This window comes from Nilaparvata lugens, chromosome 1 (genome assembly GCF_014356525.2).
Source record: "Nilaparvata lugens isolate BPH chromosome 1, ASM1435652v1, whole genome shotgun sequence".
In the NCBI taxonomy this organism is placed as follows: domain Eukaryota; kingdom Metazoa; phylum Arthropoda; class Insecta; order Hemiptera; family Delphacidae; genus Nilaparvata; species Nilaparvata lugens.
In genome coordinates this window covers 82918903-82937487 of record NC_052504.1, presented here as the reverse complement: position 1 = coordinate 82937487, position 18585 = coordinate 82918903, and the positions used below count along the sequence as shown (strand labels likewise).

The 18585-nt window shown below is 34.1% G+C and overlaps 2 protein-coding genes across 4 annotated transcripts in view; both read left to right on the top strand.

The window, feature by feature from the left end:
* Positions 1-1838: 1838 nt before the first annotated feature.
* Positions 1839-7682, top strand: LOC120354828 (odorant receptor 33b-like). Its single transcript, XM_039442722.1, has 5 exons — positions 1839-2005; positions 2873-2945; positions 4962-5069; positions 5944-6099; positions 7561-7682. The coding sequence occupies exons 1-5, from the start codon at positions 1839-1841 to the stop codon at positions 7615-7617; spliced, it is 561 nt and encodes a 186-aa protein (XP_039298656.1). The 3' UTR covers positions 7618-7682.
* Positions 7683-13553: 5871 nt separating this feature from the next.
* LOC111060303 (potassium voltage-gated channel protein Shaw) overlaps positions 13554-18585 on the top strand; it is a 153323-nt gene continuing 148291 nt past the window's right edge. Inside the window, exon 1 of one of the 3 annotated variants that reach the window (XM_039445333.1) lies at positions 13554-14163. The gene's annotated coding sequence lies outside the window, so the exon portion shown is untranslated. The remainder of the gene's footprint in view (positions 14164-18585) is intronic. The other 2 variants (XM_039445343.1, XM_039445338.1) reach the window with 2 other exon arrangements.

The following is an 18585-nucleotide window of genomic DNA, read 5'->3' as shown; positions in this document are numbered from 1 at the left end:
TCTGGTCATATGAGCACCTTATTATGACAAAAACACACTAGCCTATCATAAAATGATGAAAATAAATTTGTCTGAAAATCTGTTTGTTGTGAATAGTGTAATGCAAGCTATTCTTGTAGGCTCATTGCGATGGATTTCTATAGTGAGGTCCACGTTATAATGGCAGTGGAGAAAGATAGGAGATCAACGTTGCTGATCCTCCGTCCTGTCAAGGACGCTAGCTGATACTGATGTAATATTAACTGTTTATTCTCGATTAAAATAATCAATTATAATTTATCAAGCAAGAAATTATATTTTTCAATAATCTCATAATGAATTTTCATGATTAAGATGAAATATTTCGTTAATTCATTTATTATTCTAAATTGTTAAAATACTTTTTGGCAACAGAGCAAAGCGAGAAAGAGATAGCGCTATCCGCTTTGTTGAATGATAGACAAGGATAGCAATACCATTGCTAATCAAATACTTCCATTATAACGTGGGCCTCACTATAGGAATCCATCCACATCCCATCTCCATTCTACATAATACATATTCATCTTCCCATCTCAAGATTTTCTGTTCTTTAGTATTGTATATTGTCAATATTACTCAATCAATTTCTAAAATTCTTATCCAAATCCCACCGTATAACGTTTGTTCCATTTATCTAATTTTAATTATTAATGCAATATTGTATTCACTATTATTCTAATTTCATTCATTCATCCCATAATTCTAAGATTCAAATCAACTAGTTTTTAACTTATTAAGTAGAGTTTCTTATTTGAACATTACTTCGAGTTATAATTCCCAACAGCTCTAATTGATCACAACCCGGTCGTGTGTTAATGGGAAGGATATATTATATCCTTCTTAGAGAATCGATAATTATTTGTTGAAACACCGATGATTTATGAAGTTACATCACATTATTATATTATCGTTATTCTAATTGCATCCAATTTTTATTCTCATTGATTAATTATTTATAATTTGTAAAATTCGTTGAATAACTAGCATCATCGTCATTTAATGTAAATTAGTGTATAAGCCAGTAAATATTGTAACATACATAAATAAAGAAATCTAATCTAATGTGATAATAGGCCTACTCCTCTGCCCACAGGAGACCTGAAGAGTTTCATGATTTCGACTGGAACTTAGTCAATGATGGCATAGAGAAAACAAGCTTGAGGTACCTTCCTACATCTGGTTTGATCATTTATCCAAGTGGGAAATACCGCACAGTCTCGCTGATCACAATTATAGTAATGATTTCATTACTCTCCTTCATGATATTCACATTGGCAGTAACTGTGTTCATATCAATGAACGATTTCCCAGTCTTTGTTGAAACAGCACACGCATTCAGCTTATGCCTTCTTGTGCTCAAAACATTGATTGTTCACCATTTCAGAGTTTCCTCATATTTGCAGCTGTTGATGTCTTTCTCCACAAATATTTTCAACTATGAGAGCGAGTTTGCCCGTCGAAAAACCGTAGAAATGAGAATTCAAGTGAATAAACACGCCAAATATTTTCAAAACACGATTGTTTTTCTCGTTGTGAGTGCTGGTTTACTCTTCCTAGTGAGTCCTATAATTCAAGCCCTATACATGACCAGAGAACGAGATGAGATTCCCGGTTTGAATTACAACTATCCCATCCCTCTATGGTTCCCGTTTGACACTTCAAATGTATGGAGTTTTGGTTTCGCTTTGGGATACAGCTTGATAGTCAGCACTATGTATGTAATAATTCTTCTCATCATTGCCTATGTCCCTTCAACTGTACTGTTCTTCATGGAAATGTACACTCAACTTAAAATATTGAATCACTCAATAGTTAATATGGATAAGAGAGCTGCAGTACTTTTCAACTCTTCGAATAACGTGTTGGGACACAGTAGCTCTAGAATGGAAATGGATACACCTTCATTAGTTGAAAACAGAGACTATCAGCGCTGTCTTCTATATTGTCTGAAGAAAAATGTGCAGCACCATTGGGCAATCAAAAGGTAAGAAAGTGTGCTCAATTTTGTAATTACATGTCTAACATAAGCATAATCTACAGAAGATTCAAAAGGATTCTTCTACTATGGTTTTTCGCTTTTCAACAAAAATTGATTCCACAATAGATTTTCCTAGTGGAATATTGTCAACTAATTGAATCTCTCAATGATTGATTTAAAGAAAGAACTGCGTTTCTTCTCCTCATTCAGTAGTTGGTAGATGATTTTCTAGCAGTCATTTGCCTCATTGATGATGGTCTCATGACAAATCACTCATTCAAACTTTAAATGAAACACGTCCTCATTTTACTCGAATTCATAGGCTACTATTATGATATTGCAAGAAAATTTATTTATTCTATTTACACTTGAAAATTGCCCTTGAAGAAACTAGTATAGTGTTGTAATAAAATAAAGGGTACTTGATAATTTTTTATTGTGTTCTATGAATAAATCTTTAGGGAATTGCACTGTATTTGACTCCTGAGTAAACTAAATGCTTAAGCTTTCACTTCTCAGAAAAGTGATTAATCAAAAATTCACAGTGGAAAAAATGTCAGTAGTCAGTTTTCCCGAAAGTTTATTAACAACATTTATTAATAGATTATTCAAAAATAAAATAATTGAATATGAAGCATTTGCACATTGTTAAGGTACTGTTTATGATTGACGCCGTGAGGAGAAATAAACACTTGAAGATGCAGTGGAACCAATTCTACTAATTTATCGGAAACATTTATGAACACCATCGAAATTCAATAAAATTGTTGTAGAAATGCTGAACCTAGAATGATACATCAATCCATTCTCAAAACATGAAACAAAAATCTAAAACTTGTATTTCAGGTTTCGTGATACATTTCAACATTTCAGTGGAATTTTCCTAGGTGATGTTCTAGTTGGTAGTGGCTTGATGATTGTTACCCTTTCTTTGACTTTGACAAAGGTAAAATTTCATTGAATTCTACATGAATTATAAGTTACTTTATAGGAAGTAGAGCGGCTAGTCTTTTTGGAGCAAAGACTGTGTGAGAGGAATGAGTTCACATTAAATTTATAGATTATTAATTAGAATAAGCAAGTTGGAATAAAATAAGAATTCAGACTCAAAATTACAAAAAATAGTATTACGGTATTATATAACGCTGTCTTGTGATATTATTCATTGAATAGACTACATTATTGTGAAAAAGTAGATTATGACAAACAGACGATATTTACTAGAAATTAGGTAACGTAAATTGTAGGTGTAATCTATTAATTATTAATGAAGTAATGACTATCTATAATTAATTAGTAATTGGAGTAGGCCTAATAGATATTTTGAAATAATAATAACAATTGATAATTAATTGGAGTAATCGAACGTTTCATATTTTATTTAAAGAAAAAATCTGGTGTGGCGCACTCACACAACTTTCCTTGCCGTTATGAAAATTGATCACCTGACGGTAGTGTAAACGCGCATCTGAAGTCTATGATCTGAGCCAGCTGGTGACAGGTCAATAACGCTGGATACACACAAGATCTGCTATCTCTCCATGGTGAATGATTTAAAAAATCAACAGTTGCCAACAGTTTGCAATTGAATAATTACATTTTCTCAAATTTCAAGCTTATTTTCAATTTTAGGTGAAAATGTTACTTAACATTAATTGAAGAGATTTCCACGGTCAATCTTTTCCACTCGAAATTTTTCGTTTAAATTATATCTTAGACCTGATAATTGTGAATCTAAAATCAAACTTTGCATAGATGGGGCGGAGCTCCTGAAATTTTTACAGATATGGGACTTGTGGCAGTTGATATAGCTTATCAATGACTATTTTAGGTATGACCTTGATCAAAATCGTTGGAGCAATTTTCGAGAAAATCGCGAAAAACCCTGTTTTTGACAACATTTTCGCCATTTTAGCCGCCATCTTGAATCGCATTTGATCGAAATTGTTCGTGTCAGATCCTTATAGTTTAAGGACCTTAAGTTCCAAATTTCAAGTCATTCCGTTAATTGGGAGATGAGATATCGTGTACACAAACGCACATACACTCATACACACACACACATACAGACCAATACCCAAAAACCACTTTTTTGGACTCAGGGGACCTTAAAACGTATAGAAATTCAGAAATCTGGGTAAATTTTTTTCGGAAAGCAATACTTTCCTTACCTATGGTAATAGGGCAAGGAAAGTAAAAAATTGAAATTTGTTATTAGAAAATAATTGAGTGGACCATCAAGCATCCACAACAAAAACCCTGAACGTTACACTTAAGACGTATCGCATCGTAGTGCCGATTTCTGTGGTCTACTATGATCTATCATTAACTGAGAACTGAGATATGTGATATCTTGATTACGGTATATTATTCTTGATTCAACAACTCTATTATCTGTAATTCCTTGCAAGATACACTATCCGAATTTATCAAACCTATAAATTTATGAACTCCTTCAGTTAGAATGCAGTAACCTGTCTTTGGAAATCAAAAATTCAAGTGGGCTACCCTTTTCTTTAACTTTTATTCACAACGTGTTTCAACATATTAATAGTTAATGCCATTTTCAAGTTAGTGAATCATTAATATGTTGAAACAAGTTGTGAATAAAAGTTCAAAAAAGGGTAGCCGACTTGGATTTTCAATTTCCAAAGATGAATAAGATTAGCCAACAACAAAAATTTAATACAGTAACCTGTTAGTTTTGTTAGAACATTTTGAATTCTTATTATATTATTATAATTATTCATTGTACGGTGACAACCATGCTAAGAGGAATAGTAGGTACTGTAGGCCTACAGGATTCTTTAGAAAACTATAAAGTTTCCTAGAAAGTGGGAGAAACTTCAATAAAGGCTCCACTTTTGTGATTAATGATAGGTGGCTGGGACCCAATGAAGCTGAATTTATGAGAATAATGTCACCTTTTCGAGGTTGATAATGTTACAACTTGTGTTTTCAGAGTGATTCTACTTTTTCCCCGGATAACATAAAGCTTATTTTCATACTGCTTTGTGAGCTCTTGAATTTGTTTGGCTATTGCTTTTGTGGAACTCTTGTCAAAGATAAGGTACGTTCAATTTTATTCTGCCTCATTATTACTTATTATTTTTTTCCATTGTGAGATCGGTTTTTAAGAGGCTGAATACATTTGAGCTGCGTTTACACCAAAGTTATTAACAAAATGTTTATTTTCCGTCCGTATAGATTCTATTAGATTGGACGGAACTTGACAAACACATATGTACATCATGTGTATGATAAGATTCAACATCTAATAAAATCTATAAGGACGGAGAAATAAACATTTTGTTAATAACTTTGGTGTAAACGCAGCTTAAGAAAGTTTCACTTAGCCTACTGTCATCTGGAATTATTCCTACGCCTCGCCTTAGCATGTCTGAAGAATTGATGGTTGAAGTACGAACTTTGATGTAGTTTGTTATCTACAATAATTAATTGTTATTCTAACTTGATTTTATCAACTCCTTACTTCAATCATTCAGTGTCTCCTCGAAACGTTTTAATTAGTTTCAAGTATGAAACCAACTGTAGCAAACCCTCTTGGATTTTCATAATGAAATTTCAAGGTGAATTTTCAAAATAACGATTTCCAAATAGGTGTCTCAGGCTTGTGATGAAATTCTAATCTTAATTCCTCTTCAAAAATGGTTTAATAATACGAAAAACGTATCTTATTTCCCATGTCAAATGTTGAAGGAACTGCTGATGGATCTTGAACACCGGATTTATCTATTATCAAATTAGAATAATAAATTATTGTTACTAGTTTTCTAAACTCCTATTTGATTTTGAACAAGAGTCCAGCAATACATCTTTGTAAATTTATGAGTGAACTGAATTATTTGAATTATTTCTGAATATATAAATTAAATAGAGTAATCAGCACAGATAATTTATTGAGGTGTGATTTTTCTCATCAGAGTTTGAGCGTACAAACAGCACTGTTCGACTCTTCATGGCTTCAGTTATCTCAGTCGTCAAAGAAGTCGCTGCAAATTTTCCAGATATGCAGCACAAGACCAATTGTTCTGAAGGGAGTTGGCATGTTCGAGATCAATTTGGAATGCTATTTGCAGGTAAAATTTGACAAATGCCATGGATTTAAAAATATTTATTACATTTGTCACCCAGTTATTAATTCAAATGAATTAATCAGATGTATGACTTTGAAGAATGAGATGCATGATTTTCATAACGTATTGCAGAGAATAGTGGATACTGTTTCAGTGATAAAATCACTTCACTTGTATGGGCTACTTTATTAAAATTGATAAGAACAATATAAAACATGAAGAACACTTTTTATTTTTTAAAACATTCAATGTTTGTGTTCATCACAAGAACGTAAAGCGAAATGATACGGCGCATCCAAATGTTCGCTGGATGTCTCTGTCTATGCTACAAACTGTGGAAGGAGAAATGGGTTCCTTTCTCCTCTTTATGTTAAAAGTAATATCTCACGGACTTTGGATAGTATAATATTAATATGCTTAAAATATGTTTATATTACTTTTTGGTAGCAAAAGTAATAAATTGAATGTAGAAGAAGAATTTTATATCTATAAAACTGCAAAATTAAATATAAATAATTTAGATAATAAATATAATTCAATTCGACTTAAATAATACTTTTTTTGATAAAATTAAAAGTAAATACTGGGTGACCCAGAATAACGGGAACTTTTCAAACATCATAAAACAAAAGTGGGATGGGCAAAAATGATTTTATTTAAACTAGTTCAAGGCTTGACATTTGAGAATTATTAATAACATCTATCATTAAACATTAGTTTAAATAAAATCATTTTTGCCCTTCCCATTTTTTGTTTTATGGCGTTTTTAAAAGTTTCCGTTATTCTGGGTCACCCGGTATAATTGAAATTAGATCATTTCAACCAAAAAATAATGAATACGAAATAAATAAATCATATAATTATTATCATCTTGTTCATTTTTACATTTAAACTTGAAAATGGCCGAAGTAGGCCGAAACTAGTTGTTGAAATGTTTTAAATAAAAAGGGTACTTTATGTTTTTTTGTTTCAGTGATGTATAGCCTATAATATATTTGTAGATTTGCAGTAACAATAATAAATTAATGAAGTTTGATAGAGCAACAATTCACACTTTGATTTACTTTTGCAATTGTATGAGCATCAAATAGATTACAATAGATCTTCTCCTGAAAAATAATTCCCTCAGGAAGAGGGAAGACGCCAATAGCAGTTGGAGCAGTTCGAAAGCACGCTCATCAACAGGTGAATGAGTGTTGCCGCCCTGCGCCCTGTTAGATTGTTCCACATATTGACTGACTTTCTCCTGCCATCGCTCTCACAGTTCCACCGAAGCCATTGTTTACTTTCCCAGCGATACTTCTCATCGTTTCCTGATTCTTTTATTTCTCGAGAACTGTTTGCTGCTGGAAAGGGAGAGTAACCCTGTTATCCGAAACGGAACTGCTCCTTTGAAACTTTTGTTTGGTGGCTGTGATGTGTGAAGTCACGTTCGCACTGCAATCGTCTTCGGCTAATTTTCAGACCTTAAATCACGTTGTCATTCCGGCGGTGTCTCGTGATCTGCTTCTGCCGTCTTGATGGTTCGTTGACATCTAACATCTGATTCTCCCGTAGTTGTTGACAAAATGAGGGAAGATGATACTTGGGGAGGAGAGAAAGAATCAGTAGGAATCTTGGATTTCTTCATCCATTATATATTATGTTTCATCAAGTTTTGACACTATAGAATGACGATTCGCAGATTATAGGCTATGAATAATCGTGAAAAATTTGAAAAAAATTACTCCCTGACTGGAACATGCTTTCAAATCGCATTGAATTTATTGTCAACAGTTTGACAACAATGCAATGTTGACAATAAATCCCATGCGATTCGAAATCATGCTCCAGTCAGTGAATAATCCATATTATATTATGTCAATATATATTATATTTTATATTTTTCACAACGAATATAGTCTGCAAGTCGTAATTATATTGTCAAAACCTTATGAATCAGTTGACGTCGAGTATTATTGATGTATCGATTGAAAATTCCCAATTCTCACAAAAAGCTCAGCAAGTGAAACGTTAAGCAATGAGTAAAGGGAGGAAATTGAGGAGAAACGAAGGAAGAAAATATACAATATCAACAAATAGAGACCTGACAAATCAGATGACCCTGGATCGTTCGAAATGGAGACCTAGATCAAAGAGAGCCGACCCCAAATATAATGGGAAAAAGGCAAGGAGGAAGAAGAACAAATAGAGAACATTACGATATAGGAATAGTACACAAATTTAGTTCAATTCAATTAAACATACTAAAGACACATAAAACAAATACAACAGAACAGTTACAATGAAAAAACTGAATATGTAATAATGATCTTAAGAATGAACAATAATTTCACTATCGTCATTTTAGATATTGGCATTCAAAATGTTTAACATTTCCCTCTAGAAACCTTATCTTACCAAATCTTTCTATAAAATTTGATGAACAAAACGACTCATCAAAGTATTTATCAGATTATTTTTCAATCACCTATTAAATTAAATGTATTAGATATACAAAAGAAAACAATAAAACTAGCGGTAAAAGAACAAGTGATAAAATTGAATGAGACGCTCTTCATTGGAGTGCGCTAGGAAGCTGTCCTAATCCCCAGATAATGAAATAGTCTGATCCAATTAAAGTATTGTTTTTCATGATTCCTTTGCTATTCAGATTTCCCTATTGGAAAGAAGTTCGTTAGTTGAATGTCTGATTCACAGAATTAGCAGGACCAGGGATATTTTAATTAAATTAGTAAAATTATCTCTTGGTTGATAGGCTTACAGTGCGCTCGAATCCGGCATTGATTAAATTTGGTCAATTCTCAACCATTTGTTACTCCATCTAGCCTACTAACGGAGTTTTCATTTGTAGTCATCATACTCTCCTCTGACTTTTAAGAATGAATTCAAGCTACTGATGAGTATCGAAAAACTCATCAGTAGCTTGGCTACTGAGTTTGAAAAACTTTTTTCAAAGGGGTAGAATTCATAGTATAGCAATCCACATTCCTTTATTAATGAATGATCACTTCAAGATTATCATGATAAGATGAATGATCACTTTATTGATAGATGATCAACGGAATTAATATGTGGATCGACTTGTGAATGTTGTCTAACAAAGAAAAATATCACCTCCTGTGATTTACTTTTCTTCTTATTTATTTAGAAGTTTGGTACACTGGCTCTGATGGATGATCAACGGAATTGATATGTGGATCGACTTGTGAATGTTGTTTAACAAAGAAAAAATCACCTCCTGTAATGAACTATTATTATCTATTTAGAAATTTGGTTGAGCTACGGTATACTATCACTGGCTCCGATATGCAGGTATGCAGAATATAAAATCATATCAAATTTCCTGCTATTTTCGGTATTGATGTAGCAACTTCATCGTGGTTGGGAATTATCAAACTGGAAAATAGATTCATAGAATATCGATGGAAATATCGGAAATTCATTTTCTCTCTTTCCTTCAAATCTTATTTTACATTATTATTAAAAATGCTGTCACCCACACGAAAATAATGGGGTTGACGTTGCTAGTTGCCAGCTACTGGGTCTGTCGTAGTCATTCCAGTTCAGTTAATTCATCGATTAGATTGTTTAGATTGGCCGGCGGTTTTCCATTAGCACTGCTTTCATCGGACAAAAGGAGTTCTACTCGCTCACCCCCACCCCTCCCATTCCGGACTCGCCACTTTGCCAACGCTTGCTTCCAGGACCAGGGTTAACCAAACTCACCAAGGATTTAACTTTGTACAGGGTCTAGAGACGAGGATTTTCCCTCAAGAATCGCTAATAGAAAAACAATAGTTACCGTAGTAAAATGTAGCGTGGTATGGAGAACCTCTCAATATAATAATACTGAGCGTGATGCCCACATTAACTCTTAGACTTGTGTGTGGGTAATGAGTGAGAGGGATGATGATGAGAGATGACGACTACTTTTTAGGGACTACTTTTTTTTAGTCGGAACTGACGGCTTATCGTCTCCTCCGAAAGACGGGGTGGCCGTATCTATGTGATTGTGCTGTGGTCGAAAACTTTTGTCCCGGTCGAGATTCGAATTCGGGTTCACACTGAAAAAATGTTCGCCGAACATGTTTGTTGAAACAGTTTGAGAAAATTTTATTATGTTTGACACAACAATATTTGCCCATGGCCAGTGTGGACGCGTCACCAAACAAAATATTTGTAAGTGAGAAGAACAGTTTTTATTTTTTACAGCTGTTTGACAGCTGTCAACACTGAAAATGTTTGGAAGAACAGTGATTTTTTGTTCGACAACCAATGACTGTCCAAACTTTTTGAAATGCTTGTCCCTGAGCTTCTCAACAAACATGTTTGCCGAACATTTGTTCAGTGTGGACACGGCTTTACTCAAACGAGCCACCCAAACATATAATAAATTATAACAACACAGATATCTTGAATTTTCTGTACAGTATCCTTTATGGCTATTCAATATAGTACTTCATAATTATATTCATTGTTTTTTAGTAAAATAGTATTAGCTAATACATTTGAAAATGATGAATTCAATGTTTGATAAACGTGTCGATAAAACAATATAATGCACCTAGCTCTTATGTTGTAATGGGAGAAGGCTTTTGTGAATATTGTAATATTCATAAATCATTCAATGAACTGTTTACACTCTCTATTGAAACAAATTATCATTCTTTTCAGGTCTTGAATACAACATATTCCATGTTCAATGTGATGAACTCAATCAGCAGTTAGAACTGATAATGAACATTTAACTTTAACTTCATCAATTCTATGGAGATCAGAAAATCAATGTTTTAGGATCTATAACTTGTGAATGTGATCGATATGATTATAATGAAGTTGTACTTGATAAGCTAGCAAATATAACTTACGCATATTTCAAAACTATTCTATATAATTATATTTTATAATATGATGAAATATTGATTTTCCAGTCATCAATATCAATGAATAAGCTAGATAAACAACAGCTCTAACATTTGAAGCTTTTAAAATTCACATTAAATTTAAATAATTTTCAGCCAATGTTCTCAACTAAGCCTTCAAGTTTCTAAGATTACTGAAATGGAGATTATCCAGGGAAACATTTTATCGTAGTATAGGCTGCAGTATTTATCCGTATTATAGTATACTCTCAAAACTTTTTCATTCTCGATAGTCCATGTTCTATCGTCTATCCTACAGTTACTGTATAGTTCTTTATATTTAGTAACTATAGTCTATTCTATTCTATAACACTAATGGCATTTATAAAGCTCTTATTGAGACACCTTCGTTGAGTGCGATTTCCTGTGAACCTTTATCAAGTGATTAATAAAAAGAATTTCTTAGGAGTATGACCTTGTTTTGGTTATTTATCACCCAAAAATTTGACTCAAGACGAGTAGTTTTCTATCTTTAGCAGGGAAAGTCTACTTTTCATATGAATTTTATCAACAGAAAAATTCAACTTGAAAAATATCTATGTGATTTTCTTGAAGCATTGTAACAGATCATGCTCATGTACAGATTATCAATTATTTATAATAGTACTGTACGTTAATTCAATTTAACTGAAGTAATCTTAATTGCCAGTTGAAGACTGAACCCAATTTCAAGCGTAAATTACTTGAATTTATATTCATCATCATTATATCTTCTTATATCTATCGGCTTCGCATGTACTTGTCGGAGATGAAAGTGAACAACTATATTCTAAGGGTCTATTGACTTCGGTAGTTGTTCGTATTATGATGTAAGATAAATGTCATGATTCCTGTTGAATGATATAATATGCTTGCCTGGAGTAAAATCTATCCAGTATGCCGTTAAAAATGAATATATACACCAGAAATGTAGACAACCTTGGATTCACTCTCTCCATTTCAAACCTTCTCCATCATGGAGAGCACATAGTTTAACGTATCTTGAATTTCCAATCCATTTAGAAATGGAGGAAAGAGAACAGCTTTGAAGAAATGAATAAATAATCAGGTTACTATACTTTGGTGGTTATCAAAGAATAATCTGGTTGATTTCTTTCTGATACTTTCTATAACGGCGAGTTGGGTGAGGCTCTTTAATATTTCGTTAGGCGGAGGATATTAGATAGCTTGAAACGAAGTGGGTGGAATATGTTATATTATTCAAATAGGGTAGAAGGATGTGAGTGATAGGAAATTGAAGAGATAGGTTACTTCATCCAATATTAAACATGAGACTTTTTAGGAGTGTTTTTCAAAAATTGATTCACATGAGAATATCAATTCCACTCCTGAAGGCTATAATGTGATTCCAGAAATTATAGGAGTAATCTTGTTTTTCATGTAGACCTTCCTCGAAAGATTCAACTCTCTTGAACTCAACTTACAGAATAGTTGCAGAAAATATAACAGTATACGATAAAAATGAAATTCCCTTATAATCCAGACTGTTCCAAATCCTAATAACATGATTGATATCTGAAAATAATATTGGTGAGGGACATGAGTATTCCTGGTGAAGGTCATTCCTACATGTTAGGAATCGCGCTCTGCCTTCCCTCCTCATCATGGTTAGATGGCTTGACCATTAAAACCACTAGAATTCCTCTTATTTCTCAAAAAGTAGAAGAAATTTAATATAGAAGTGTTGCCCCTCTTTATGTAAGATTCTCAAATTTCAAAGGATTAATTAATAACAATTCACAAATTTGAAAAAAATGAAAAATACCAGACTTTGTTAGAGATTTGTGCTAGATGAATGTACAGAATATCAGATGAAGTTGATAATATACAATAGATAAATTGCGTTTTGTAAGGAAGAAGAAGAAGAAGAAGAGAAAATTTCTGTGTAACCAGAAACTCAATTCGAATCATATTCTCCCACACATACTTGAATTTTCACCATAGTGAGCGTTCTAATAATTATGAAGAGTTTTGAATACTGGAACAATGTCCACCTTTAAACTAGTCATTGATAGAAGCTATCAAACTTTGAAGATGCTAGAGAAAACGAAAAAACAAAGTATTACAATGATGTTCTGTTTTAAATTAATTTTTTTTATCAATACAGTCATCATAATACCTTTGCCTCTTCATACACATTCAATCAAGTTTTGCAGGTAGACCAAAACTCCACCAACTGTAACTAGACAAAACTCTGATGATAAACCAGCAAACTTTCCACTCACATTCTGTTTACGAAAAACAAAATATGAAATCGCATCTCTTTGATTTTAATGATAAGAAAATAGAGCAAGTTCCGGAGTGTGCAAGTGAGTGAGTGGAGAGGAGAGGTTTGAGAGGGCGCGGTGATGTTGGGTGGGAGTAGGTGAGGGGTGAGGGTTGAGGGGGTCGACGAGGATCGATGCCGATGATTATGACGACGATGGTGGTGTGAGGGGGGGGACCGGCGAATGCAGAGGACAAGACGGCGGTTATCGCTAACGATCGCCGTCGCCGTTGATAACCGCCGGCTGCGGCCCATGAAGACGCTCCCAAAACGACCACAATGTCACTCCTGAGACCCGCGTTCCAAAACGCCTACAATACCACCCAATAACAATTATTATCGGTACAGGTGCCCCGACCGGTCATGCAGGGGCCGGTGTGTAATTTCCAACTCTAAAAAGTTAACGGGTAAAGGTTATCGTTCGAAAATACAGAAATCAACTGTTTTGTATCTTAGCAACGGGCGCGCACGCGCACACGTCGACACGAGCGTGCGCAGGAAGGGGGGAAACTCATCAGTTACGTGACAGCGTTCGAAGCGTGCGGTGCTTGCTATTCTATACTCTCCTCTGCCCAACCTCAGTCAGCCTCCCTCGAATCGTCATCGCCCCCAACTGAAGAGCGCCCCAACATACCTATGTGGAGGATTTGTTCGGTTGGTGAGGAGACATGTTGCGTGGCAGCGAGGAAGGCGACGCCAGGTGACGCCCGAGTGTGATGACGACCTCTGGTCTCCGGTGAGCAGCCGACTCCGTCGAACTCCGTCAAGTGCTGTGCTTGGTTACTCAGTGAAGTGCTCCCTGTGAAGTGCCTCCCCTGCCCCCTTAGCCACCAGCTTCTTTCACCTTGCGACGCCGCCTTCATGAGGAAACGAAAGGTAAACAAATACTCATCGTTTAACAATTCATTCGATACTCTCTTAAAATACTATCTGTGATTTATTATTAGCGTGCCTGCTTGGACGTGGGCGTTTATCACTACAGAGACTACAGAATCATATAGTAACTGTATTTGCCACTTTATTTATAGTCACTGTATTTGCCAGGTGGGTGTACCCTCCTCATGTTCACGCCACTATCAGTGCGCTGACTGCACATTCAAATTAAATGAAATGGAAAAAAAATCTTTATTTGGCGGAGTACTTCACTACTTATTCGTCCATCTAGTTAATAGCAATGATAGTGATACTGAAACCATCTAAATCACCTCTCATGTGATCCATCAAATCACCCACAATCCAACAAACATGAACAAACATTTCTCTCATAACCTCATTGCAGTTTGAATCAGTCTGCTACCTTCCTCAAGAATAATTATTAAAATGCCTCATTATAGCTGGCAAATCAGTTGCATATTCCTAATTCTTGAACTGGAATCACAGTTAGTCAAGGAAATGAGTCTTTATGGTGGTTTGAAATGCTCTCTTACTTTTTGGCTGATTGCCGAATCCAACACACTTCAGATCATTAGCTTCATGTCATATTTTAAAATAATTATTTTGATTGAATGAGGGAAGCTACATTCCAGTTCCAAGCGATATCAGGTATGTGTTTATACCTGAAGAACAGGAATTTGATAATCTGTATCTGATGTAATCAAGAAGCTTGCCCATAGATTTATGCATATTCTTTAGTGGTGTCAGTAACAATAATATTACACTTGGTGCCAAAATAGTACTTACTATTCGGGCTATTCCAGTGAAAGAATATTAATGTCTACTATTTCAGTTGCTAGTGCATTATTGAAGGTTGAGTTATTATCATAGCTGAACTCTGCAGACTCTTGGGAATAGAACATAATAAAAAATGTATAACGTTTGATAACCATGATGAAGAATACGGTTTTCAAAGTTCTATAATTATAATTATTATGGAATGAGGTTGACTTATATTTAAATGATCTTCTCAAAAAAAATTACCTATCCATGCCCAATTATAATCTGTTTTCAGATGAATAAAATAAATCATGATTATTCTCTCAGTTCTGACATGGTCCAAAGAGTAATAATTCCTATCATCATTGATTGATCTCTTAAACTCTGAACTTGGAGAGCATTGGGAGTTCTGAATTTATTTTTTCCATAAATAACATCTAGACTGGATTCAAATCTGCTGGTAAATGGATACAATAATAATTTAGTCATAGATTTGAAAATGGACCATTTCAATGGTTTCAGCTTTTGAATATTTCATGGAATGAATCATTTTAATAAATCCATGAAAGTACCAACGTTTTTTGGAGCTTGAAAGTTTCTTATTCATTTTGGAACGTTCAGTTCGAAGTATTTGGAGAGTATAATAATAATTCGGGAAATGAACAAAAAGTAGAGCTGACCAAAGTTTTCAAACTAAGTTTAGCATTCGGCTTGCAAAACAACCTTTTTGAGTAAACCGACCATAGAAGGAGAAGGAATGCGCTTCCCGTAATCGATGAATGCAAATGAATAGAGCAATATATTTTTTCGGAAAAAGGCCAGCTAAGCACTGCCTACCAATTTGTGTATTCACTAATGTACTCCTGCTGTTCTTTATACTTCATTTGCATTTTCGCCCTGCTCACCACAAATGAGAAAGGTTGATTGAATTGGAGGAAGAAATAAAACACAATCCTGCCCATTGACCTGGTTTTATTGAGTCCCTCATTTGAATGTTGTTTTGAAGCTGTTGAGGGGCGATTATATCCTATTACGCTTACTTTGTACCATCGCAGGTTCAATATAGATTTCAACAATCTAGTTTAACGATGATAATGATTATAAGAAATTCAGCTTTAATCTTATTTGAATTATATAATTGGTTGAATAATAATTGGTTGACTGTTATTTCAAAAAAGATTTAGAAAGTAGGATAATCGATAATCGGATGTGAGTGTCTTTAATCATGTAGAAGCCAAAACAATTATGAGAAAACAACACATTCTGATCCTATAATTAATGGGAGGAGTGTTTTGAATGTATAGATGATGCTTACTGGTTGAAAATTAATTCATAGTGGATGCTCATATTTCTTCCCATAATTACTCCATTATATCCGCTAATAATATCCAACAGTCAATGGAAGTTGTCTATTGAATCATTTCCAAATTATATTATTCAGGAAAATATAATCCCTGGGCTACCTACAATAAGGATTGAACATAAACATTTGTTTGGGGTATTCATTCATTCAACCAAATCCTGTAACAAAGAACGTTTTTGATTATTATTTGTTTCCTATCCAATTCAAATATCTAGTCAGATTTATGTTTCCAATTAACTTTCTTCCAGTTGAATTTTTGTTTTGTTTTTACTCAATTTGAATTTACAATTGAACTAATCAACTCAAAAAACTTAGCCAAATTCGCGAAAATCACAAAAAGCAATAGGAAACCAAGGAACATGGTACTTGAAGGTACAATACAAAGTGTGGTACAAGGTTGATCAGTATGAAGATGGATTGAAGAATACCTTGCCGACTGAGGTTTTTCCGGTACCGTACTGAAAAAGACACGAATTTAAAAGAAATGAGAACTAAGAGAAAAAATGATAAGAGAAAAAATAAAATTAGGGAGACAAAATAATGAATTCATATAATTATATTGCACTGTAGTTTTTTCAAATGAATGGATTATATCTTATAATTAATAGATACTTATTATCAATAGATATATCTTCATCTATTTCACTATCCATGACGAACTCATGGAAAAAAATCATGGAACTCATTTAAAAAATCCGAAAGCGCTTCACAGTGAGTACTAGTTTTAATAACTAATATTCAAAGAAATTAGACTGTAGTGTCGTTGAAAATAGTTCAAAAACAGATAACATATCTTATTATTTATAGTTACTGTTTTCTATGTCATTTTATCATTCTTGTGTTCATGAATGACACACAGCTTATGTTATTTAGAATGTTCTTTCTGAACACAATGTAGCGCGTTTGTCATGTAGTGATTGGAATCCAACCAGCTTTTCAAAAGAACTAGCAAATTGAATGCTCCACAATCATCATGATTTTAGGAATTTAATTCCAGCAATGATTGAGTTTAGCAGTGAGTTGTGTAATAGAATGTAGTTGTGTCAAATGAAATCGATTGGAAGGGAACAGCAAACAGCCGGTGTCCACTTGAATCGATACGCTTCAACAGTAGTTTTGACAGTGACGACCAACCCTCAATCGTTGATTGGCGAAGACTGTCATCGAAGGGTCTCCAGGCCGTCGACTTATTTTTGCCTCAGCATCGATTTGTCGACTGCTATCTCCATAGCAGCGACCACTACAATGAGCCCGAGTAGTGGCTCTACATTATTCATAGCTGAAACTATATCCGTTCATTGTAGGCATGAGTCGATGCCATCCGATAAAACTTCTATTCTTGTTGATTGCCGGTCTATATTTAAGCTACATTCTCTGTTGAAGGAAATCACTCACCATCGACCGATATCCCAATAAAAATACCGATTTCTACTATTATAAACGTCATTTCCCACTAAAAACTGACTAGTTCTCAGTTCATGTCTGGCCGCTATAATGTCACTAAGACTGAATAGTAATGAGTCTCTCCCACCTGAGTGCATGAGAAAGTGATATCAATCCTAAATTTATGAAGCACCTTCCTTGGTGAGTAAATTCAATGAGTCGACTGTTCGTTTGCAGCTGATCAACGAATAAAGTGCTGGAGGACTGAATTATTTCCATTCAGTGGAGAGAGAATTGTGTGTTTTTGAAACTGAGAGTTAAATCCAAAGCAGGTGTTCAAAATTGTCTAGTTGATAGTTCTCCACTCCTTAATGATTGGTGTGCTAGTAATAATATTCCATTGAACCAAGGAAAAATTTCTGACATTATGTTCACCTACAATGGAAATTCAAACAATGAAGTAGGGACTGAACCTTTAAAATTTTTAAGTATTGTTCATGATCCCAAACTTAATTGGCTACAACATGCAGAGTTCATTAGTAAAAAATAGCAAAGCGACTCTACTTGATGAGAAGGTTGAAGTTTACTGTAGACATTAATGTATTATTGAATGTGTATTTCTCTCAAATACAAAGTTTACTGTGCTATGGTGTACTATTATGGGGCTCTAGTACTCATGTCTCAAAAATATTTATACTTCAAAAGAAAGCAATTAGATTGATTTGTAATGTTGATATGAGGACCCACCGCCAACCTTTTTTTACAAATTTGGGAATATTATCTGTCTATTCTTTGTATGTATTATTCAGTGTTAGTTATGTACATAGTAATCTGGAGTTTTTTAAATTAAATAGTGACTTTTATGGATATGAAACCAGAAATAGGAATAATATCAGAGT

What these genes read in the sequence shown, in the direction of transcription:
- LOC120354828 (XM_039442722.1), top strand. Translation starts at nt 1,839, where the DNA reads ATGGATAAGAGAGCTGCAGTACTTTTCAACTCTTCGAATAACGTGTTG. An exon ending in CACCATTGGGCAATCAAAAG is followed by an intron (nt 2,006 to 2,872) that starts GTAAGAAAGTGT and finishes TCAACATTTCAG; the next exon opens with TGGAATTTTCCTAGGTGATG. An exon ending in ATTTGGAATGCTATTTGCAG is followed by an intron (nt 6,100 to 7,560) that starts GTAAAATTTGAC and finishes GCTAATTTTCAG; the next exon opens with ACCTTAAATCACGTTGTCAT.